This window comes from Alligator sinensis, unplaced genomic scaffold, assembly GCF_000455745.1.
Source record: "Alligator sinensis unplaced genomic scaffold, ASM45574v1 scaffold573_1, whole genome shotgun sequence".
In the NCBI taxonomy this organism is placed as follows: Eukaryota; Metazoa; Chordata; order Crocodylia; family Alligatoridae; genus Alligator; species Alligator sinensis.
Genome location: NW_005841877.1, coordinates 834,018 through 860,618, shown reverse-complemented (window position 1 = coordinate 860,618; position 26,601 = coordinate 834,018). Strand labels below are relative to the sequence as shown.

General features: G+C 39.1%; 1 protein-coding gene across 1 annotated transcript in view; it reads left to right on the top strand.

Annotated features, from left to right (window-relative positions):
- EMB (embigin) overlaps nt 1-25,082 on the top strand; it is a gene marked incomplete at its 5' end in the record, with an annotated part of 38,553 nt that extends 13,471 nt beyond the window's left edge. The window contains 7 exons of the mRNA XM_006017272.3: nt 1,100-1,289; nt 3,919-4,007; nt 9,935-10,062; nt 13,207-13,489; nt 14,126-14,159; nt 17,663-17,738; nt 19,319-25,082. Coding sequence (XP_006017334.2) covers nt 1,100-1,289; nt 3,919-4,007; nt 9,935-10,062; nt 13,207-13,489; nt 14,126-14,159; nt 17,663-17,720 — 782 coding nt within the window. The remainder of the gene's footprint in view (nt 1-1,099; nt 1,290-3,918; nt 4,008-9,934; nt 10,063-13,206; nt 13,490-14,125; nt 14,160-17,662; nt 17,739-19,318) is intronic.
- Between the last annotated feature and the right edge of the window lie 1,519 nt (nt 25,083-26,601).

Genomic DNA, 26,601 nt, shown 5'->3' with positions numbered 1-26,601 from the left:
CTGCTGAATTCAAAGACAGTTAGACTTACAGGGCCAGATCCAGTTTACTCCCATAGGGCATCTTTACACATGCCCTGGGGTGTGGGCAGGCTTTAATTACAGGAGCTCTTGGGAGTTGCTGTAATTAAAGTGTCTGCAATGTCTCATGTATTCAGCATCCTGCTCTTCAAAATGTCATCCTGTTTCTAGGGACTCCCCAAGTTAAGAAAGGTCAAACTCACATTTCCCCTTTTCCAGTAAAATATCCTAACAAGCAGGCTAAAGACTAAATTAAAGGGATAATTTCTAACCTTGGTGTTGAAGGAGTGGGGTCACTGGGTGTGTTTGCATGAGACGCTTTACCATGCAGTAGATTAGGCGGGGATGCCTCCCGGTAGTGTGGGGATCAGGACCCTCCTGGTCATGTGGCCATCCCCCCATGTGGCCTGATCTCTACCCACTCCCACTTGCCATCCCCCAGCTGGCATCCTGTGAGCCTGGAGCTCTCCCTGGCTGCTGCAATGGGGCAGGGGGGCAGGAACACCCCTGGTCTCACCTGCTCTGCTTGGGAGCAAATTTGCTCCCAAGCCAGCGCACATGTCCTTTCCCCAGGGACAATTTACTACTCTTTTGCTCTTTTTTTAATGCATAGTAACTTTACAGTGCATTAATAGCATGTGTAGACATGTCTAGAAGAACAGAAAACAAAATACAGCCTGACTCTGTGGCTTGTGTATATCTGTCACTTAGGCACTTTCAAAAGCCTTATCTAATGTCTCTTAACATTTAGCTGTCTGTTTTTATGCTTTTCCTTCTGTAGAATGATTTTGGATTTGCCTATGCTAAATAATTGACTGGTTAAACAAATGGTTGCTTAACACTGTAGTTCTGTCTACATTAAAAAGTATATACATAAATAACAATGGGCCAAATACTCAGCCTTTTACTAGTATAAAAGCAAGAAGGTATTTTCACTGCAGTTCTCAGGTTTTACACCAACGAAAATGAAAACAGAAATTGGCTCATTAATTGGAAAATATGCTTTAAAAAACCTTCCTAAAATGAAGAAGCATGTTGTTTCTTTCAGATCATTTCTCATCTGTTTTATTCCTTTTGATAGGATTTTCTTCTCCGTTAATCGAAAAAAATATCACATTAGACAGTCCAGCTAACATTGAACTCTCGTGTACTGTGGCCAGTGTATCTACTCATGCGGTAGCCATTGAAAAGACTTGGAAGAAGGATACTAAAACAATTGAAAGTAATGTCACCAGTAATGAAACCAAAAATGTCTGGAGTACTCAGTATAAGTAAGTAGCTGCCTTCTTGATTGATGTTTGAAGGAATACAATTAAATGCATGTGTTGTTTGGTAGCTACGGGCAGCTTTGTGACGGACATACTTCAGGATATCCGATCAAAAGTTTACTGAATAGAAAATTGTTGTGTTATAAAAGGCTTAGACTTTTAAAAGGTCACACTGAATAAGGTACAGTTAGGTTTAATATGTTCCTGTAACTGGTATATGGAAGCCATGCATCAAGTAAAGGGCTAAGATTAGCTCTGCCCTCTCTTTGTCCCCTCTTTCTTTAGAAAATGAAATCCCCTCTTCCTTCAGGCTGCTAAATTCAGGTCTAAGCAAAGGAAACTGAAAAGGGAACAGGTGACTGAGTTAGTTCTCTCAGCCAGTTGCTACTCCAGCTACTGATCAGTCCTCTCAAAGTGTACTGGTATACTCTGTCCCTCTACTCTCCTTCCCACCACGGGGATAAGAGATGAAAAAGCCTTTTGCCCTCCCCCCACTTTATCCACTTACTGGAAGGAAGACAGTGATCATTCATTCTACATACTCACTGACAGAAGCACAGAACCAAACCAGCCTAATTTGCAGAAAAGAGGATTTAGTTTGGCTATTAGCAAAATCATTAAGATGGAAGAACCCAATGGGCAATTTAGGGATGCTGTGAAATCTCCTCTATGGGAAGACTTTTAAGAATATGTTAGAACAGGGCTGTCCAACTTCTAAGTGGCTGGGAGCTGCATGCCCTGTGAGGGAGCCACATGCTGCACAGATCACACCAGCATGGGCCACAGGTCCCCTGCTCTGCAAACTGGACTGGTGCTTTTCCCACCCCTCCCCCTCACCAGCATGTGCAGTGCAAGCATGTTGGCCTCACACTCAGCTCCCCAGCCACAGGCTCCTGTGTTGCATGGGCATCCCAAACTACATGCTGCCCCGGCACCACAGGCTGTGTCCTGCTCCAGATTAAGTCTGCTCCGATGCGCTGGATTTCTGGTGTGACAGACCAGACAAAAGTATGTGTATAAATGCCCAGTGATTCCAGATCAACGTTTCTATGGTTCTAATCCTTTTGGGTAGACAGGCAGATGAATAATGCATAATGGATAGAAAAAGAAAAAAACATCTGAAATATATTTAAACTCTGTTACACGTAGGAAGTTTTAAAGGCATATAGAAGTTTCTAGATATGAACTCCCTGGATTGCCATTTTTAATTTTCTAGATTCAAAATGTATAGAGCCAAAAGAGACTATTCTCATAATTTAGTCTGATCTCCTATATAACACAGGCCATACAATTTTCCTGAATTCATTTTTTTGAGAAAAATTAGAATATATATTTTAGAAAGAAAAACATTATTTTCTAATTTAAAAATCTACAATTATGAAGCATTTACCAGGACTACTAATTAGGATTTCTTGATTCCTTCACAGTTAGTTGTTTGTTTTTGATTTCCCAGTCTAAATTTGTCTAGCTTCTAGTTCTTATTATATCATAAACTCACTGGCCATATCTAGACTTCATCTAGGCCATGCTAGAGACTATGGCACTGTAGTGCAAACATGCTATATTCCAAAAGGGATACACTTCACCACTTCAGAGTGCCATTAGGCACCTTCCAGTCAGTATGATAGAGATAGCAAGCATATTGGCATGCATCCGGTGGTTACCTTACGTATGTGTTGGGATGTAGTATGTACACAAATAGGCATGCTGTGCTTCATTCCAGGGCTCCCTAACATAGTCCAGAAGCATTATGCTCATCTACTCTGACTTCCTGCATAGTAAAGACTATGGAACAGATTCTGTTCCCCAGTTAGACACATAAGTGGATGTAAGTCCCTAAATGCAATTCTGTTCTAATGTGAAAAACTGTTAATATAAAAGGTGGATGAGTTCTCTTCCTTGCTGCTTTTTGTGACTCAGTCTTCAGGGTAAGATGACAGTGGGCATGTCTAAATGTACTAAACTTAATGTGCCATGCCTACAGCACATTAATGCTCTTGTAATAACAGGTACTAACTAAATGTGCAGTAACTGGCGTTACTTTGCAGTAGTCCCAGTGCATGCCTTTTAAGTGATGCTAATGCGCGGTAGATTAATTTTGCTGCGCATTAGTGAATCACTGCAAAAGCTACGCTATTGCAGTAATGTGCATTAGAATTAATTCTACTGCTCGTTTAGCCTCTCATATAGACATGCCCAGTGTCTTACAAAAGTAGATACATCAATGGATTTTGAGGACTTAAGGAGGGCAGAAAAGAAATGCACCTAGTTGCTCAAGTCTCCTTAAAAGAAATCTAGCTCTATCCATTTCATTAAGTACATGGTCACCTAAAACAACCATTTGTGGATGAATTACATCACATCTTTTGGGAAGATACTCAATTTTGAGTCTCTGTTAGTGAATTACAGAAAGATGAAAAGAAAGATGCTATCATGGACTCACATTTTTTTTCTCACAGGGTTTGTATATTCTTTTTCTTTTACCCCATATTAAAAACCCAAACCCCCATCTTTCTGCAAATTTTACTTTGTTCAGTAATTCTTTTTCATCTTAGTATCTGGTATCTAAAATATGAGGAATAAGTACCTGGTATCTAAAAGTAGAATAAAAAAATATTTCACAATTTTTCAGATTGCAGATCCGAGAGAAAAAAGACATGGGAAGTTACATGTGTGTTATGAAAGGTGAACAGGAAGTGCAAGCTGTCTTTCATTTAAAAGGCAAGTTGTATTAACTCTGGTTGTTTCAGTTTAAGGACATATAAACACTGAAGTCCTATGATCATATTTTATAATGGTTACGAAAAAACCTTAGTTGAATAACTTTTAGGGTTTCCAACTGTGGAATTTGGATTGAACAGTACCAGCCAAAACACTGCAGGTAAGTGGGAATTAATACCAGTTATCCATATTTGTCACTTGTGAGGCATGCAAAGAAAAGTTTTGGGCAAAGATTAAAATATCAAACAATGTGAGTTTCTTTCCTCAAATCATAACAGCTAATGGTCTGGTCTTATTTCTTCTACTAGAAAAGCATGATCCTATACCACTTTGCATAAGTCTTTGAAAAAACATTAACCTGTCTATTTTTGTAATGAGTCATCATCTTAGCATAAAGACAAAGTAGAAAAAAGCAGTGAGCACAAAGAAGACCTATTTGGTTTTTTTGTGTTAGTTGTTTTTCAGCTATGGAATAGGATCACGCTTGAACACACAACTTGAGCATTCGTAGTAAAAGGTTACTTAAGGTTTTAAAAAAGTGATTAATGATCTTAAAAGCCTCAATTTTTACGTGCTTCTTTTCATGTGGTTTGATTTTTTTTTTAGTGAATGGGTACTCATTCCTTTCTGAAATCAGGCTTTTTAGTGTTATTGGTGACTCTAGTGCCAAAACCTGAAACAGTGAAATTGCTAGTCACATTTGCAGATTCAGACCAACAAGACTTAATTGACATTCACAGGAGAATCAACAGTGACATAAATACTTGAACCAGGTTTTAGATAACAAATTCAGATACAGATGAAAACAGGCAATTAAAAAAGCGTTATTTAATTCAGAATAAATATGTACATTGTCTTATATATCTGTACAGAATACATGTGTGTGTTAAAAACATGCAGTTTGGATATGTTAGGAATTAGAACGTACCCTAAATACTGGCAGGTAAAATTCAACTGACCTTAAAACAATTAAAACTAATGGAAAATATTGTAGAATTTCCAACAAAGGAAATGCTATCCCTTACTTCTGGCATCACGTAAAACAATAAGGTAGCAAAATACAAAAGTGTAAGAACAGTGATAGTTAAAGAGAACTCAAAACATACAGAAAAGTTTTTGGTGTTCATTGATCTGTCAAGAAAACCAATAGAGTCAGTGAACAATACAATATATCTACCTGGTTATATGCCCTAAAAATACTATAAGCCTTATAGGAATTGCAGTTAGTAAGCTAAGTTTGCAGCTGAAGTATACTAGCTCAGTACTATTGTAGTGAGTGGAGCTAATGCTGATTTATCTCAGCAGAATATCTAGTCACATAACTTTGAGAAAGAAGCTGGAACTTTATCCTTCTTGTTACAAAGTCTTTAATAGCAGCATTGACATCTGCTTTCAAACTTCCAGCCACTAGAGAGAAGACTGCTAACTGCACTTATTTCTGTGTTGAGGGGCAAAAAAAGGGAAAAGAAAGAAGTATATTGTTTTATTTAGACTGTCTTTCCACATCAAAAAATGTCAACCTACTTTTCCTTACCAGCACCTGGATAAGATTTAACGGAATGTGTACTCTAGTCTGTTTTAAATAGGTCAGAGGAAGTCTTATCCTTCCGAAAGTATAAAATAGCTACTGTCTTAGCACTAAGAAGACTTAATCAACACAGAAGTCATCTCTGTCGGAACACAATGAATAGGGACTAGTTGATTTATTACTATGAGATGGGAGAATTGCTTTAGAATAGCTGAATGCTGCCACTTCTGATGCCATAAAAGCTGTCTTGACATCCTCTCGGATTGATGCCAGTATTCAGGAAAGGGGGAAAGAGCAAGCTCTGTATCTTCCAGTAGTAATGTAATGAGAATAATTTTGAAGGCACAAGAAATTACTAATCTGTTAGTATAGCTGTTTACAAACAGATACGGTCAGATAATTTGTTGAGTAACGAGTAAAGAGATCTATTAATGGACTGATATCAGACTGGCAGGATGCCTCAAGTGGAGTTAGAGAGGGGGCTATTCAGGTTTAACATTTTTGTCCATTACTTGGATACAGAAATAAAAGGTATGCTGGTCAATATTGTAGACAACACAAAACTGGAAGGAACTGTAAACATTTTCAGAAGTTGGATAAAAATTAAAAGGGATCTTGCTAAAATGGAGAATTGAGCTATAGACAGCAATATGAAATTCAACAAAGTTCTACACATAGGGAAGAAAAGCCTAATTCTCATGTATAGATGCTAGCTTAGCAGTAGCACTGCTAAGGATCTGTAGCATGGTGGATCAGAATGTAACATGAGTGTAATGTGATGCTGTCACAAAAAAGATAAACACAATTTTGGGTTGCATTAACAGAAGAATTGCATCTAGTGGTAGTACCACTCTACTCAATGCTGTTTGGCCTGATCTGAAGTACTATGTCCAGTTTTAAGCACTACATTTTAAAAAGGATGCAGAGGAATAAGAGAAGGTCCAAAAGGTTAGGAAAGTGAGTTGTATTAAGAAATACTTAAGGAACTAGGTATGTTTAATTTGTAAAACAGGAGGTGAAAGGGACCTGAGAGCAGTTTTCAAATGAAGAAGATCAGGTAATATTGCTCTCTCTTGCTTGTTCTCTGTCTCCCAGAGGACAGGAGATGTAGAAATAGACTTAAAATGCAGCAAAGCAGATTTAGATCATATCTCAGGAAAAAATCCTGGCGTTTTAACTCCCAGATTGTTTGCACATTAACACCTGTAATTGGTTTTAAGTATTCATTATGCAGCTCAAAGTTTTGCTAGTCCAGGGCAGGATTATCGCTGATCTATGGGCATTTTTACACTTGCTGGGGGGATGCTTTAATTAGAGTGGCTCTAATTGAAGTGTCGTTGCTGTCTCGTGTATCAGCTTCCCTGCGCTTAAAAATGGCAACGGGGACACTTTACCTATAGCTCATTCAACAAGCTTTAGTTCAAGAGCCCTGCCACCATTTTGAAGCACAGGGACGGCAGACTTAATTAATCGAGTCTGTTCTGACATGCAGGAATTCCAGCACATCAGAGCAGTCTCGCTGGTCATGTGTATACAGCCTGTGTTGCACTAAGGTGTAACCACTCTAAGCTACACCTTAGTGTAAACACCCTACCTGCCTCCCCTCCTTTGCTGCCCCAAATCAGGCCCACTGGTGCTCCTGCCCTCCCCAGCACCCCAGATCCCTGTCCACCCTTCCACTTGTGGCTGCCTGCACTATCTGTCCCTGGGGAGCAGGTAGGAATGGATTAACCTGTCTGCCCAGCTGGGACTGCTGCTGTTGCTCCTCTCTTGGCAAGCTCAGCCCCAAGAAGATCAGCTGCTGACAGCTGGGCAGGCAGGTTGACCCTTCCTTGACTGATCCCCTGGGACAGACAGCCAAGCAGCTACAAGTAGGTGGGGCGAGGGGTGGAGGGTGGGGGCAGAGGGGAAGCCCAGAGTGAGAGGGGAGGGGGCAGAAATTCTTACCTTTCCGTCCTTCAGGCCCATGCTGACTGAAGTGTCTGCTCCAAGTTTGAGCTAGCAGTCAACACTTGTATGGCTCACAGTGTAAGGTGTAACAAGGCCCTAAGAGCAATAGGACAATGGAACACCCTGCCTAAGGAAATTGTAGGATTTCCTTCATTAGTTTTTCCAGAAGCAGCCAGATAGTTATCTGCGGTAGTTTGGAATAGACACTTTTGCATCTGTGCAAGAAGTTGGACTAGATAACCAGTCATGTCCCTTCTAGTCTGTATGATTCTGACTCAGGGTGTGATTGAGTTACTGCACGACAGGGATCCATTTGTTCCCATATGCTGGGATTTTGTGAAGGAGCCATATGGTGAAATACAGTCACACTAGCAAAACTTACAGTGACTTCAGTGGAGCCAGGATCTCACCCATGGTGCCTACAAGAATAGAGAGTCTTACAGAAAAGCTCACAGGTTGCTCAGGAAATATCTAGTACAGAGTGTCCCTGCATATATATTGGCAACAGGTATCCATATAATAAACTTGAATAGATATAGGCTGCCTTGTGGCTATGTATAAAATGTCGGGCAATCTGGGGCTTTAATCCAGTACAGCAAACTAGTTCAAGAAAGCAATGATAGGGGAAGAGGTAACTCATCGTGTCCTCTTCCCTTTTTCAGTAATTTGCTCCGAGGGTGAGCCAGGTGGGTAGTAGCTTCTGTATTCCAGTGATCTGTTATTCTGAGTGGCCAACTTGCAATGGCTTGGGAGAGGCACCTTACCTCCTTCCCTACATGTAGGGATGTGTAAAGACTAGAGATAGACACCATGTAAACCAGCAAGTACTGTGTACATACTTTCCATGGTCCATGCGACTGCTAGTGGCAGTTGTACCTGTCCTATCTAGGGCCATATCTTATTACTGAGCTGTATGCCAAACTTTTTTCCACTTTAGTGCAGAATACAGCAGTTTTAAGAGGCTTTTTGGTAAAATAATTAAATTTGTGCTGCTTCCTTTACCTTTCTCTAATTTATTAACTTTTTTGTTTTGTTTTTGCCCTCTTCCCCAAATTGCACAGGATTGGCAATAGTTTTAATGATGCTGTCCCTTTTTATTGAAATGGGCTAGTAATAAAGGAACTCTGACTTAAAAAAGCTCTTGTAAAGATATAACATGCTTTTTATTAATCCATAAATATATACTGAATAATGAGGCTCCAGGTTGACATGGCTGGATTGATGTACATTGCTAATATATGAATAAAAACTAAGCTTTTACAGATAAATCAAGGATGGTCTAATAGATTGAGCAAGTATTGAAAAAGTCTATGAAATGTATTTTATCATATATTAATTCAATTAAGTTATGTTAATATCCATTTCCTATACTTATGGAGCATCCAGGTTGTCAAATGTTACTAGTATGCAAGCTCTTGCAAGGTGAATTTGTAGACTGAAAGTTTGAATGCACACAATATATTATGTTCAGCTGGGGAGTGGGAGTGGATAGAGAGGGGTGCTGAGAGAATATTGTGGGGGTGCTCTTTTATGGAGGTTTTGAACGTGGGTTGAAAATGAGGTTGGGAGACTGGGTTGGGGGGGGGGGGGGGAATGGGGGGGGTTGGGGGGGGGGGGGGAACTCTCTCCTTAGTCAGAGGCAGGGAAGTAGAAGAGGACTGGGTTGCTTTTGAATTTGGGGATTTGGAGGGGGGAGGGGATTCTTCTTTAATGTTTTTTCTTTTTCTGTAATTTTTTGTCTTATAAGCTTTCCTGAGTCCTTTTTGGGAATAAATGTATTTATTTAACTTTGCAACAGAAAATATTTAAAATTTATGGTTGTCCAATCAAGAAAGAGCAAGACACTTACCTTGGAGCTCATATAGATTGACAAAGGTTTCATGATGTCAAAGATTTGTAACTACAACATTTATATCAGTCCTTGATTTTTTTTTAAAATCAAGATAAATTGTATATTATTTTGCAAAAAAAAGTTTTATCAGCACACACAGCTTACTAAATATTACTATTTTATAGTGTTATGGTCTTTAAGTGAAAAATCTTAGAGTTTTAGAGATTGTAGGAATTTGTATATTAAGTTTATGCATTTTTATAGAATACAACAATTTGAAATAAGGATGACTCTCAACTGCATATGGGGAAAATAACAAGAATTTGGGTTTTGCTTTAAAAGCTACTTTTCTGTAACTACTGTACTGATGCTAGCAATTGCAACCATTCTGCAAATGAGATTCCTATAAACTTCAGTGGAAAGTCTGTGTATAGACTATCAGCCAAAAACAACTACTCATTAGATCAAGCATTAGTAGCCATCTGCTATCTAATTGTTTTCCAGTTAATAGAAGAACAGAAAAGTGAATAGATCTGTTACAAAAATGCTTTGATGCTCTCTGTGTTTTAGCTAAGTCCATTAGTGCTCACTTGATGATTTTTCTCTATTTATTCTTAGTGCCTAAAATTAAAGGAAAAGAAAAGCCCATAGTCAGTTATGAAGGAGATTCCATTGTCATGGTATGTGAAAGTGGCAACTATATTCCTATCACTTGGATCTGGTATACAATTAATGGAAGTCACCAGGTAAGATTTCCATTTGTTGGACAGGCAGAACAATTGCATTAAAACTGATTACAAAATGGCAGCCTGCTTGCCAAGTATAATTAACTCATGGTACTTGAACCCATTACAACTTTGACAAGTCCTACCTTGGTCTTTAGTTATGGCTGATGTAAAATCATACACATGGTAAAATTACTAAAGCTATGGTTACTGATCATTAGAGAAAACTTTATGAAGACCAGGATTCCAAAAGGCACTTTTAGGTGCCTCTAATTGAGACTTCACAACACTTCACAGTTATCCCCAGGAATTGATTCAAATGGTCAGGGGAGAGGCAGACATCTCTCAAGGTTGATTTCACCTGTGCAGCCTCGTGGTTAGAGCACTCAACTGAGAAGGCGAATACCTGAATTCTGGGGCATGTCCACATGTGCAATTAACATATAGAAATAAATTCCTGCACATGACATGGAGCCCAGGGGCAGTCTGGACTAGCAGGGGACCTGTGGAGTCAGCCTGCCAACCCAGGGCTGCCAGGACCAGGCTCCATGTGCTGCGGGGGGGCTTCCTGGAGCACAGGGTGTCTCAGTGCAGGGCTAGCTGGAAGGCAGCCTTGTGCCCTAGCCATCCAGGGAGTGGCATGTGGAAATGGGAGAGCAGGAAGCCGTGGACTGCCTGCTCCCCTGTCTCGAGGCAAGCTGTGCCCCAGTCAGCTGCAGGCCAGAACCTCAACTGGAGCACATGAAGACAGGGAAGCAGGCAACCCAGGGCTGCCTGCTCCCCCGTCTCGGCATGCTGCAGCGCCCCCAGGCTGAGACGCACTGTGCCATAGCCACTCTGCAGTTGGCTAGTGTGCCTTGAGAGCGGGGAGCAGGCAGCCCTGGACAGCCCTGCTGCCCTGTCTCCACATTTGTCCTGGTGCATACTTTATTTGCATGCTCTGCGGTGCTTTTTTTGCTGGAGGGTTTTTTTTTTCTACTAGGAATTCCCAGTAGTTTGTGGCATCACAAAGAGGTCTGTGCCACAAACTGCATGTGCCTGCATGTGTGGATGCAGCCCTGGGCAGGCAGTGGATTGTGGCTTGACCGGCTCCAGACCATGCTGCCACCATGGCAAGATAGTGCCCAGGAGCAGTACCTCCACCCAGCCATGTGCCTTTCCAGCCCTAGTCCCACACTGTCACAGCACCACCATTCCTGAGGTCTCCATGAAAACTAGCTACAGCAATACGGACGGGGCTGCTGGGAAATAGAGTCCAGCTGCTGGCTGGATCCACTGTTTTGCACACCCCTGGCCTAGAACCTAGTTTTCCAACTTCCTGGATGACATTTAACCATTAGGCTCTTCAAAGATATGTGCCACTGTTGGCTGGAAGTGACAGATTGCTCCAGTTTGTACTGTACTAAGTGTTCTTGGTGTGTATATTAGCCTTACACAGAGCATACCTATTAAATTAGGGTTCTCTAGGGACCTATATAGCATTTAGGCACTGTGCTGGATGGCAGCGAAGCCTACATAGGAGTTGAAGACATCTAGCTACTGAGACCAACCGTCTCTGCACATATGTGGGATCCTAGTTTAGGATATCAGTTCAAAATTTGCTTTCCAATGCCATATGTTAGAGATATTGAGTCTATGGGACTGGTCAGAAACTGCTGTGACTTTTGACTGCCACCAGTTTTTTGTTTTGACCCTGTTCCCCAATGACCTGCTGAATGCCTGGCCAAGCATAGATATTTCTATTTAGAAATTCTACTTCCTGCAGTCCCGTCACAGAATCTGATGAAGTAAGCCCATTGCTTGTGAAAGCTCATGCTATTTTTTCTGATTTAATTAGCCTAGAACAGGGGTGTCAAAGATATGACCTGCGGGTTGGATGCAGCCGTAGAACCATATCATTCAGCCCCTGGTATAGCCTGTGGGTCTACACATTGCATGTGGCACATGGTGAATCAGCCTTGTATGCAGTGCCTGTTTCAGCCAGTCCAGGATTGTACTGCATGCAGCACCCACTGTGGCTGGTCCAGGATGCACTCTGGATCTGGCATGTGTGGCCAGTCTGTGGGCCCAATCCAGACTGGAGAGTTGGCCACTTGACACTCATCTGGTCCACAGGGCCAGATGAATTTGACACTCCTGGGTCCGTAGGGGTAAAAACAGATGTCAGATTTCCCTCAGAATGAAGATTTTTATCCTGGAAACCTAGGCTAGAAGTAGGTGTCACTGAATAAAGTGAATCAGTTGTACAAGGAAAATCCCACTTTCCCTGCTCACCCAGACCCTTTCCTGGCAATTCCAGGAGCAGGTAAGTATTCCCCAGATTGCTTCTGTGGGATCATAGGGGATGACTGGGTGAATGGAGAAGCCCAACTTCCCTGCTTATGGAGAGATGCCCCAAGAATCCCTGGAGCTTCTCTGTAAGCAGGGAAAGCTGGGCATGAGGTCTAGGGACTTGGGAGACACCTGTCCAGGGTGGTTGGAGTGTGTGAGCAGCTCAGGCTGCCCATGCTCTCCCACCACAGAACTAATAGATGTCCGCTGCAATAAATCGACAAAGTCTATTACAGTACTACCTTTTGCTGGGCCACAGTTTTTCCTTTGCTGTGGCATGACAAAGGATAGCACAATTTGTGCTGCCATAAATTTTATGATCGCACAAATGAGGTCAGATGACCTCTGTTTCCACCCCTACAGATGTACAAGCCCATTTTTCCACTTCAAAACTGAGTACACTTTATCCAAGATAACACTTTTTTCTGGGATTATTGCAGTTTATCTGATTTCTTGCCTTTTTTGTCCAAGGAGAAGCTGTGCGTGTAAAGGACTATGCTGCTCCCAGGTTTTGACTTGGGTCATTCAGAACTGCAACATCTCTTTTTACCCAAAAGTGCACATCTACACTGACTTCTTCTTGGTCTGACAGGCAGTGAAATCAATAGCAAAACTAAGTGCTTCACTAGGCCCAGTCTAATTAGCAAGTATTCAACACCTCTCAGGAATTGTCACAGATTTTGGAGTTTATACATTTAAATAAAATATGCGACAAAAACATCACTTGATCTTATTTGACCCGGATGCATACAGACTTTTCAGTTTTCAGAACATACACAATTACATTAATATTTTAAATTTTGCATTAATGATTTTTAAATGTCTTTATATTAGGTTCCTATTAATGATTCCCTGATGCCAGAGAAGTACATAATTGATAAAACACCTGCCAACAAAACCCATCTCAAGATTATGAAGCTCACAGGGCAAGATGGTGGATTATATGTGTGCCAAGCTGTATTCAAACTAGGAGAAAACAATGGAGAAGTGAATCTTAAAGTTCTCAACTACATGGTGCCACTCAAACCATTTTTTGCAATAGCTGCTGAAGTTATTGTATTAGTAGCTCTTATTTTCCTTTATGAGATATACTCCAAAAAGAAAGAAATGCTTGCAGGTAGGATGTCTTTTTTATAACAATAACAACATTTGTATTGAGACTACTTTAATGGGGAGGAAAGTAAGAATATTTTATAATAAAACATAATGACTGGACTGATCTCTGAGTTCAGACCCTGCTTTTAGATATCCTTTTAGACTGAAACAGACCAACAGAATGATCTCAGTGGGTTTTAGAGAAAAATGCTAAAATTGCATTGTTTTTCTGGCATTTTCTGAAGTATGGCTAGAGGTGCGAATTTATTGCATGTGTCAAAGGCATGAATATTTGAGTCAAACTTCCATATGTTTGGGTCAACTAGTGGGATGTGTGATGTGTAGATAAAAATCTAAAAGTTCAATTTATAAACTCTTAAAGATATCTGAGAGTTACATAGGTATGATATGGTATGGGATGTGGAAATCAGGAGCATAGTGAAATTAGTATTAACAAAAATGGATCTGACCTGTATACTGATATTCTGTGTGAGAATAATTACAGGATTTAATTGGTTGAATGCTTCCTTTTATTTTTTAGCTTATTGATTTATCATTAAACATTAAGAGAAATATTTTCCATTAAACTAATTTCATAATAGGTATGTTCATTAACTTGAGTGCTATTATAACCACAAGGTTTTTCTTTGTCACACAGAAGGTGAAAAAGAATTTGAACAAATTGAGCAACTGTAAGTAATAACTTATTAGATAATATATGCTCGCACTGTGCTAACCTGTAAGAGACAAATATCAAATAATGTTAACACCAGATAACTCGGAATAAAAAAGATTCTCAGGTCTTAACATAACTTGATGTAAAGAATAAGAGTATACTTTCCTATGTATTATTCTAATTCCCTTCCTTGAAGTCTTTCCAGTTCCCATTTTGCCATGTACCTGCATGTACAGAATACTACTTCTCCATCTTGTTCAGTTCTTCATCTTCATCTTTTTCTATATCTTGTTTTGGGCTTTTTATTTATTTATTTTGGTAGTAGTCATTGTTTTGATGCATTTTTTATTACTTGCCAACCTGGTACAATGTCCGTGTACTTCTCTCAAACTTCCCGACACTGAGGGAGATCATTTCAGATGGAACAATCTCCATCTTTTTTCTATATGCTTAATGTTTCTAGTTTAGTGTTACATATACTAGGTACCCTGGAAAACCCTACATACAGGGAGCATATACACGTGCAGTTAATTTGAAGCAATAAACTCCGGCACATATTATGCTGGATTTTATTGATTCTGGGCACTGTGTTTGAATGTGCGCTCAAGACCACAGCACATTGATCTGGGTTGGAGCAGTCCCAGCTGGCAGGGGGCCCAGGGGCTGCTCCAGACTGGCTCAACATGCTGTGTAGGTGTTAGCTGGGGCACAAGGGGCACCAGCTGCCTGCTGGTTAGCCATTGCAAGGCTTACCAGCAGGCAGCCCCTGCACTGAAGCACCCTTGTACCCCAGCTAGCCCTGTCAGCATCTACATGTGTGTTGCTGCACGCTAAAAAACTCCACCACAGGATGCTACTTGTATTTACAAGCATTAACCTGTGGTGGACTTTATTAGTTTACTGTGGTCTAACAGGGCTGCATGTTTAGATGTTGAGATGTTTACTGTGGAGCTAATTAGGCAGCTTCACAGTAAACATCCTGTGTAGACATGCCCACAGTGGAGCTGGTTTGTTAAGCTGTGTGACCAAGGATAAAGTAGAGAAGATTTGGGGAAGGAGCATTTTTCAGGAATTAGCATGATCTAAGCCTGGCATGTCTCACCATACTAGCAGTTTTTTAGCTCAGGATATGGAGAGGATCTGCATCCGTAAGGCTAGATGGATACACTAGCCACTTCCTTCCTTTTGGTAGAGTGCATCAGACACAGGGAATACAGCAACTTTGGTGCTGAGAAAGCAGGTACCTTTCTGGGTGAATTCCTTCTGTGCTCTTATGCAACTCCAGGTGAACACAAGATATGAGATTTAAACTTCTGTGGATACAAAGTTATATGCAAACATTAATGTACTGTTTCCTAGAAATAACTATGGTTGCTTGCGGATGTGGGGGAACCCCCCCCCCCAGCAAAAAACAGTGCTTTACTAGAAGAGGAAGCACATTAGTTCAACCAAGATGGGTTTTTTCCACCTCTATAAGCAGTCTGTATTTCTACCTTTGGAAAGCAGAATCCTGTACTCTACCCCCTACTCCCCCCACATGCCTCCCAATTCACTTCTCAGGAATTTCAAGGACTTCCCTCTTTACTTTTTCCATTTGTCAAGTACCTGATCTCTTCTTTATCCCTTGGTATTTTGTTGGCACCATTTTTCTATAGTTCCTACTATCTGAAGCCATGCTCCCTGTTTCCTTTTGCCTCATCCACTCATCCACTTATTTCCGCAGCCCCTGTATCCTAAATGCTGTCTAGTTCTGCTGCTATTTACTTAATTCCATCATTATATTCATGATGTTCTAAAGCATTTTGGGATATTGTGGATGTCTTATATCAAGGACAGAGTAGTTCCCTTAGCTTCATATTACCATATTTTTATCACAAACAGCCTTATTGAAACTGAGATCTTTTGGTCTTAAAAAGAAAAAAAAAGCTCTTACTCGTATCATTTAATATGGCATTTTCATGGGAGCTTGAAATGGTTCCTTTATAGCAGTTTAATCTTTACCTAGGAGATTGGAGTTCTCTTCTATTGGATAAATGCATATTTAGGAAATATTAATTAAGTATTCACAATTTGTCTCATTGGTAAAAAAAAAAAAAAAAAAAAAATGTCTATATTAGTAGGTGCTTAAATGCAGATTGATGTACCAGGCGATCTGGATTTCTTTTCCTATAGAGTCAGTTCATTGTTTTAGATTATAACTTTTTAAAAATCAGATTGTTGCCACAAATCATTTTGGCTGCTGAGATAAACAATAACTCTTCCCATCTGAAATACTCTCTAATACCTGTAGGTATTGTTAGAAATGACTGTGAAATGAGATAATAGTTTCAGTCCTTTTCCCAGTGATCAAGAGTCCAGAACACACAAACAGTCACAATTGATGCTTGTGTGGAATGACCCCTTTTGGTAGTGTCACTAGAGAAGCTAAGGATGGAATATTATACTATGGAGCCCAAACTGCCCCTAATAAGCGACCTTTCCAGAATTGACTGGAATACCCTGGCAACTAAAATAGGAAACTATGTGCTATTGTCACAGGTACTGTTCCTGCCTATTCAGCAGATAGGGTTGTTTTTATTAGGTAGACTCCCACAACCTCCCTTTTAGCATGGCATGAATTTATCCTGTTGAAACTAACAATTTCAGTTTTGCTATTGTTATAATACATTATACTTAACTTATGTGCATACTGTGACTACATAAAACAATGCGAGTCCCAGCTGGTCCCCTATTGCTCACACTGTGTCAGATAACCTATTGGTTATCTACACATAGGTTAAATGTATAAAATGCTTACGTGCGTAGCACATTTCAGACCCTTTATCTACTTTGTAAAGTAACCGCATTCTGGTTAAGTTCCTGGAAATGTTGAAAAGGAAGCAGATGCCAAAGGGGGCTGGTAAGCTTCACAGCTGCTATTAGAAAATGAAAATGACTGGTCTGCCTTGGGGCTGCTAATACCACAGCACTGACACTGCTGTAAACAATGCTCATTAACTACACAACGCTGTCAGTGAAGTGATATTGGCAACCAAGAAACAGATTCGCTTTGTGATTTTCAAGGTTTCTAAAAGTTAGTTTCATGGCTGTTAGAAACCTTGAAAATGATAGGTCCTACTCAAGTTCAGGACTGCTAAGAGAGTGTACTTAGTGAGCATTGCTTTTATTAACTTGCACAAGTGGATATTCTGGATAAGTGCACAGCCTTTTTTCAATCCTGAAATGGAGAACATTGTTAATTGTGCCAATATTACCTTGCAAGTATAATAACCTATTCCAAAGTTTTTTAAGAATAAAAAGAAAAAAAAAAAGACTGAATTGATTTCAGAAAGCACTGGAATGGTCACTACCTGGTTGGTAAAAAGACCAAATAAATTATTTCACTATCATATTTTATTAGAAAAAAAAACAATGCATTAATTTTCTGCTCTGTGTTTTACAATCTTTGCATGTTAAAAGTTTGTTTTGAGTTTTGAAGTTGAACATGTTTTGTTGTTTTTTCCCCCTTATTTTTAATAGAAAATCAGAAGAAAGCAATGGTGTTGAAAATAGCAGTACCAGGCATAGAAAAGTTTAAATCAGTTCCCAATCCAAGGTAAGTAAAGGAGGAGGCATATTAGCAATTTACTAAGCTATTCTGTGATCAGAAGATTTAAAAGGAAAAATGTATTTTGTCCTTATCATATCTATTTTCAGTGTGCATTATGTAGATGTGGCAGAAAGTTGGAGTGAATACAGATAATACTCATTAATCATTGACAGAACTTTACAATTAATCAGAAATCCAACTCAATGCTACGTTTTAATTTAGCTTTTACCATGTTTGGGATTTACTTGTATGTATGTAGTAATGAAAATTTACACAGCAATTAAAATTGGGATGAAATTTTTATTAAAAATTGGGATGAAGAGGCAAAGCCATAGTCATGTGAGTGTTCCTTAAACACTACTCCTTAAACAGTCATGTTGCCATCAGTGTGATTGCTCATGTGCATTAGGATTACTCATATTGCAAAGACTTTGTGGGATTAGAGCCAAATAAAAAAGAATCTCCACAGTGAGAGCAGGGAGTGAAGGAGCCATAGGTAGTAGGAAGGGTAGAATTTATATTATAAAAGTTGGCCTCAGTAGAAGTAAGCAGACAGAGGGAGGGAAGCAAAGACCCACAAAGAACAGAGAGAGCAGAGAGAAACTGTTGTGAGAGGAGTGAGCGACAGAATGGGGTGGGAAGAGCAGGTGTCATGTTTCTGGAGAACAAGAAGTGTGTAGAAAGATTGGAAGGTTATCACTGAGGAGGTCAGTTACAGCTTCCTGGTTCTCTACCCCAGTCACAGTTCCAGCTCAGGCTACTTTTAATTTGGGCCGGGTCTGCCAGCTGAGGACAAAACCCTGAGCAATCCAGAAGTTGTGTCTATCCCCCGTACCCCTTAACTGGTGTTCCAGCATTCCACTGATCTGCCCCAATAAGAGATGGCTTATGGTAACCTTATAGTCCATGTGCATATGAACCGAAAGGAATGGTGTCAGGTAAAGCCCATATGAAACAAATGCCCAGATGAGAATGAGATTGAGGTGTATTTTACAAAAGTACCTAAGAAACATAGGAGCCAAAGTTCCGCTGACTTTCACAGAATCTTAGGCTCTTAAGAGCCTAAATCAGTTAGGAGACAGACCCTAGTTCTCTTTTTTGCACCAAAGTGGCAGGTTCAGACTCAATCTGGGTGAGTAGTGTCCTCTAACCTGCATCTCATGTTCCTTGAACAAATGCCTCGATCACTAGGCTGTTGGGCTAGTAGGAGGGGTCCTGATGTATTTCACTTCTGATCAGTATGCACACATAGTAAACCCTGTTGGAATAAAATCCCAAACTCTGCTTAAGGTCCATAAAACTCAGATACATGGGTACGTACATACCACTTAAGCATGTGAAGGGTGAATTCAGTCTCCAGCCCTATGTTCCTAAGTCACTGAGACCCAAATGTTCAAAGATGCTTAATGTACACTCAGTGGTGTTAAATTTTATTGAAAGATTGAAAATATTCGGGAACATTCCCAGTCCAGGACTGATTCAGAATTACGTTGACAATCTAAAGAAGTTAAATACAGTAGTAAATATAAAACAATTAACAGGATTTATGTCAGTTGGCAATAATATGTACGTTCTCTTTAATTCAGGAGCCTTCAAATCAAGAGAAAGCAAATATCATTTGACCATCGCAAACTACAGAACGATATATTACAACTATGTATTTCAAATATCTATTATGCTTCTAATTAGAGCTTTCCAGGTGTGTAACCAAAGTCATTATCTCTTATAATGTTTTTAAAATATAGACATGAAATTGCCTCTCTGCTAAATAATCACTTTATAAACACAGTACTGTATCCTAATATTGCACATACACATACAATATTAGGCTGTCTCATGCCTGTTGTGTTTATGTTCCTTCTAGTAAAAAAGCAATCTTTCTACTACTCAAAAATCAATTAGTTAAGACTAACCATGTTAGTCTTAGCCTATTAGGCTTTGCTTCCTGCATTGGGTCCAATCCTGCTTTCACTGAGGAAACAAGTGATACAGAATCAGGGCCATTATCTAACAATGAATATTATGGAGGTAAGTTCACCTTCACGAAAGTACTTTTCAATCTTGAAGTGCTTACACCAAATAAAAATGCCTTTTACTAGGAAATTGAACAAATTCAACACAAACAAGCCTTTTTTCCTACCAAAGGACTGATCAAGGGGAATCTTTATCATAGTTCTTATGCAATATATTTTTTTTTTACAATTTCCTAGGAAAATACAACAATTCTCTTTTTTTTTTTATTTAGTATCATTTTATAGATGAGGAAGTTTAAGGTGCTACAATTGCTTTGACTTCCTGACTGAATACAAAAGGCCACATTTTGTACTATAACACTGTGGCCAGTACTTCTCAAATTAGTAAATAAATGACTATACATGTACAGTACTGAAAGGCCCTAGCACTGACTCAAACATCAATGGCCAGATATATTCCATATATCGGGCATGGAGCAGGCATAAGTATCTAAGTACTCTTTGGTCCTGTTTGAACCCCTGAAAAGCTTAATACCAAAGATGAGCAAGTCATCCTCCTCAATGCTTTTCTGTTAGTCTTAATGGTCAGATAATGTCATGTTATAAAAGTATAGAATTTTCAGGGACCTGACCAGAGTACAATAAATTTGAACTTAAGGCCTAATTTTGCTTAGATGCCTAATAGGTAGTATAGAACCTGGACACAAATATCTGCCCTAATTAGGCAACCTCCTGTTTTTAGAGCTTACCTGAAAGTGTCCCTGAATCTAATAAGTTCAGGTCTTCTGTATGTCACTTAGATGACACTAATGGTCACTTTCGATGACCTTTTCTGCTAGTCCTATTGGACACTAGAAAGGTTTTGCTGTTCTGGATATTTACATACCTTCTTTCACCTCAAAGAATTAAGGAAAATAAGCAACATTAACCCAATTAAATTAACTGTATTGTTATCATTGTATTTTATTTAATGTCCCCATTCTTATGCAAATTGCCAATGACCACAAATGGGCAGGGCCTCACTTGTATAACTTATGCAAAAGACAGCACTTCCAGAATAACAGTGACATGTTCCCCCATTCTTGGATTTTGGTGTAATACTAGTAGCCAAGCAGGCTACCTACAATCCTCACTACCACCTCCTATAACATCCTTGATTATTCTTTCATAAATTCCCATTTAGGTAAAGAGATGGGTCTAATGCTGCTTAACTTGTGAGACCAGTTAGAACCACAGTACCAAATGATACAGCTGCAGGTAGTCCTGTAATAAGCCATTGTAATAAACCACAAGCCATTGCAGCTTGTGAAGTTGCCACAGAACTAATACCAGCAATTAAGGGTGCCAGTTAGTTACAATATATATTCAGCAAATGAAACCTATACATTGGTTCATTTCCAGCAGTAAGAATTTCTCTGAAAATTCTTCCCCATGCTCCCTCTGATCAGTTGATTGGTGGAGAGGGGTGGCTATCACAGGAGAATGCCTCCCACATGCTGATTGGATGATTGCTGGGAAGGGAGGGGATATTCCTTGCAGGATCCCCACAGGGCTTTCTGACAGCTTGCCCCTGGATGAGCTATCACAGAGCCAGTGTTCTCCCTCCCTCTTCTTGGAAGGGAAGAAGGGAGAACAGCAGACTATGGTTCTCTGGTTGTGGGTATCCTCCACACCTGAAGAAGTAGACAATCATTCAAAATAGATCAGGAGAGAGAGAGAGAGAGAGAGAGAGAGAGATGTTCCCCATGTAAATCTAATTTCCTTGCAAAAGGCTCAATTCTCTTTCACAAGAAATCTCTTGAACAAATATATACTCTCTTTGTGCCAAGAAAATGGTTTCTGTCCTGGCACAAACCTAACACCTGTTCATTACCATTGTGTAATTGACTGCTTTTCCATTACAAACTCCTGCTTGAGTCCACAGAAGAAAATTAAGCATCCTTTTATTTAAAAGAAGCAGGGAGCATTTATTTTAAGTAAAGGAGAAAACACTCAAGAACTTTTCCCTTGTCCCTGTGAAAGTACTTTAAGAAACTAATGTAGGCAAATATATGCAACTTCTTGTTCAGGAGAAAAGAAAAGCCAGCTCTTAAGTTGCACAGACTACAATGTCAATGCTATTTTGCCGTTTGGCAAACAAAACAGACAAACAAAAAGAAAATATGATTAACACACAAGACTGAGAAGGGGGTGCTTATAAAACCTTTTTTACAGTCTTTCTGGATCTGGAAGTAGTAGTTACTGTCTGCAATGTTGGCTTTGGGAATAGATATCCAGTTTGACTTGTTTTAAATTAAAGAATGAGTTTAATGTTGTACCCTAATTAGCACAAAGTTTAAAGCCTAAATAAAAAGCAGAGTCTCACATGTTTGGATAGTGATCACTGATAAAGATTTCCCTGGTCAAGATACTGTGTTTTATTACACTCAGCCTCATTCTTCCAGTGCACTACATATAAACCAAAACAGTTACAGCTTTTATATGAATTTGTATCATTATCATATTCATATTTATTGTTAGAGCAAGTAAAGATACATTTACTATTTTAAAAAATAAATTGCTTGATTTTGTTGTCCATCTATTGATTATGTTAATGAATAACATTCCAAGATTATAACCTTTTTTGGTAAAAAAAACTTCATAGCTAAGGACTTCAGATTATTTATTAAACGTTAGTGTTTATTTGGTTTGTGATGCATGTTAATCTTCACTTGATACACATATTTAATTCCCAAACTAGAAATGTTGGGAATTATGTGCTGCACTAGAATATAACCCAAGAGGACTCTTAGTTTTTGTTCTTTTAAACAATATCTTGCAAACATTTCTGTAGAATTTCTTGCTTCTCTAAGACATTCACAGTAGCCAAACATGAAGAGTTAGCTTTATACAGCTGCAAGTGTCCTTAAATGAAGTGCATCCTGGCACAGCAGTTAAAAACAATATCAGGGGGAAAAGGTACAGGCCATTTGTACCTATTGGCATATATTTAATATATTTCAGAATTGCCTGCCATATAAAAATACCTATGCATATTAAAGTAGTAATGATGAAGTGATTAAGAATCCACAACATTTTTTTGTGGATACCCTTGTCTCCTCATAATAAAACTATTAGGCCAAATCGTGAGAGACACTGAGAACTGCACTCCTGCTAATTTAATTGAAAATTGACAGTGCCTGCTTCAGAGAACTGCATCATAGATGCTCAGCATGAATCAAGTTAGGATTCCCTCTCAATAAAAGAAAAAGAGCAACTCTGCTTCCCATCCCATGGAATCTCCAGAGTCTCTAACTCCATCTCCATCATACTTCTGTGCACTATAATCTGATATTGTACTGCCAAATCTCCCCCTTTTACAGGATCTATTTTATGTACATGTTTGCTACAAGCAAAAGTTCCTGGATATTTATTCTGTGATTCCAGACATCAAGCTAGAGATGAACAAATACTTATTGAAGAAAAACTACCCAGTCTGTGCATATTCAAATGGTTACTGTACACAGGTATGTAAGCTACCTTACATATCTATTTAATATGCATAGGACAGGGCAGAGTTGCAGCTTATAAACTAATTCGGAGCTACATAGGTTTTTGTAAGCAACAGATTACTTTTTTAGATATTGTGAAAGGACTTTGATAGCATGGTCCTTTTATAGGATCCTACAAAGCAAGCTGCTGCTTACAAAAGCGTATTCATCTCAGAACTGGTCTATAAGGTACCATGCCTTCTGTCTGACTTCAGACTAACACAGCTAAATACCTCTCATTTACAATGCATGTGCAGGTTCTATCAGGACAATTTAAGAGGCCTGTCCTGAAATTCTGGGAAGTAATAATTAATTAAACAAAAAAAATCTAGGAAACAGAAGCCACAAAAATACAAAAGCAGAGCCAAAATCATCCTTAAACCAATTACTCTTCAAATACAAACCACAAGTAATTGTGGCTATACACATTTTAACTTCTTGGCTCCTTATGCTTGGAGCTAACTGTACTGGTTGACTTGAATCTATGCACTAACTGTGACTATATCATGGTCTTTTACATATATTCAAAGGTCAAACTTTGCTCGCCTTAACAGTATATCTCCTATCACACCCACCTCTATCTTCCCAACCCTACTACAGCTCAGATTTCTCCCCCAAGCAGAAAATATTTGCAGGAAATTCCACAAGGTGACTTGTATAGACTTTTCTGGCTTTCAAGCTCCTGAAACCCATAGGTAATTTACTGGGAAGAGCAAAGTAAGCTCTTGTTTTCCTGGGTAGAATGGACTTCAGGCAGCTCTAGGACCAGACTCAGATTCAGATTGCTGACTGCGGGCAATGAAGTTCTCAAATTTGGAAGCTAAAATCAGTCTCAATTCTAAGACCATGAAGTATCCCATGCTGACAAAATGCTGAAGGGTAGCACAACGTAATTTCCTATTGAAGTCAGTATCCCTAGTTTTCTTTTTGTACGAGTTTCTGAGCACCAACTTGCTACTTTGAATCAGCAAAAGTATAACATTTTTGCATAGCTCTGTACCTATAGGAGAGAGACAGAATGTTAAATTCTTGGAGTTTTTCATCCTCCCCCAGCAGCTTGAACTGCTATAGCAGATTTACTGTCGATTTATTATTTTATCATACCAGTTCATCCATTTGTAATTTATTATTGCTGGTCTCTTCATGACCCTGATAAAAGACTGGTTATAACCTAAGAGGTTCAATTCTTCAACCCTAAGTAACAAAAGCACATCTTTCTGGGATGTACCCTTTGAATTTATAACTGCTAAGTATTAATAGTTTGGCTCATGTATTTTTATGTTAAAATTAAATGTTTGTTTATATTATTGTGGAATTACATGTTTCCATCTTTTAAAAATATATTGATTTCTCACAGAAGTATATTTTGCTAATGAGCAAAGAATTTGATTCTTGTTTATTTAACAATAGAATGAGAGAGAAAGAGAGAAATTAATCAGATGAGATTTACAATCAACTGATTTCTGGTTTTTTGTTTTCTAAATTGACATTACAAGTTATGCAACAGTGCCTTGAAGGAAGGAACAAATTTAACATGTTTTAAGTTCATTTTTGTGTTTTGCAAGAACTATCTTTGTGTTTTCAGAGGAAGCTTGATGGTAAAAATCTAGTCAATGATTACTGAGTCTAATGCTGTTTATCTTGCTTGCCTTATTTTACATTTTGAATGTAGATCTGTACTCACTCGTCTGTGTTATATTGTCCTGCCTGAACTGTAAGATATGCGTACTCAGTGGAACATTTATTTCTTATATGTTCGCTATAAATGCAATAACAAAAAGAATGGAAATAGTGGGAACAGGCAATACTGTATATACATTTAAATGCAATAAACTTAATGGAGAAGGCTGCCTAATATTTATTTGTTTCTTCGATAGTAACTTAAGTAAGAGTCAGAAATACAACAGCATATTCTCAGGGTTTTACTTTCTAGAATGGCATATTCTATTGTGAATGACACCTGGGAACACTGGAAATAAATCCCATTTCAACGGATTATTTTCATAATTTCATTTTAAAGGTCGTATCTCCCAAATCTTTTTTAGCATAAAGGAGAGCGATGCCCTGACTATTCTTTGGGGAAATGAAAACAGAAACTGAATCATTATTTCCCCCCTTTCTTTTTTTAATCTACATAAGCAAAATCATTGTACAATAATCTCTCCCCTTTTCCCTTATCATTCCCACAAGCATCAGCTCTTTTTGCTCGCATACATACCTGTGTGTTTCTGGAGAGCGCACACAGCTGTTGTTTCAGCTATAAATTAAACATAAATATATAGATTTTGTTATGAAATGTTGTAGGTGCATGGGAGCTGCCTATACAGGAGACCCTCGCCATTCACGGGGGATACGTTCTAAAGATCCCTGCGAATGGGGAAATCCAAGAATACTGTACTGCATTCATGAATGTCATCTGTGTTTATGAACGGCTCATGCCCCCGGCAGCTGGGGGGGCACGGCTGCGCTGGTGGTAGTGGGAGCTCCCACAGACGCCTCTGGTGCTGTAACAAAGTGTCACCACGCTGCACCGTGAATATTCGAAATTGCGAATGCCAAATCCGCAAATAGTGATGGTTTCCTGTACTCTATATTGTTTCTATTCAAGATTAATACTGTTTTCTTCTCTTTAATTTTTCTTTGAGTGATTTGAGCACTTCAGTAGTGTATAGACAAGTCTAAGAACGTATTAATGGTTTTAAAGCACAGCGAAATGCATCTCAGCCACCCATAGGTAGCTTCAAGTTGGTTTAAATAATACCATTTCCATTGAGATAAATGACAAATTACTTTTTCTTTTTTCATGGGTTCATAAGGGGCGCAGAGGGGGTTGTGCGATCTATTTAATATCCATTAGTTCTTTTCCTTCCCCAAAATAAAAGGACAATACAGAAAAGAACCCAGAGTTTAGTCAGGAGATGTTCAAAGCCAAGTGTTATTTGTTTTATTTACCCAACTGGTTCCACTGATTTTAAGCCATCAACATTTTCTAAACACCAGCAAAGCCAACCTGAACCCTCTTCCAGTTGGATACTTCCACTTGTCTTTAAGTGTCCTGTTTCCCCAGCACAGAGACACACAAGACACTTCTACACATGCACCTTAATGTGCAGTAGACTATTTTTCATAAGTGTCATATAAAAATGTGATATTATGCTAATGTGCAGTAAAATAGTTTACTGCTTACTAAGCATCACCAAGAACAGCATGCAAATGTGGTATTGCGCATTAATTTAGTACCTCACATTGGAGGTATTAAATTTAATGCACCTTAGAAAAGGTGCATTAATGCACACGTAGACGTGTCCACAGACAACTGAAAGTATGATGAGCCCAACAGACCTCACTCACTAGCTGAATTATCAG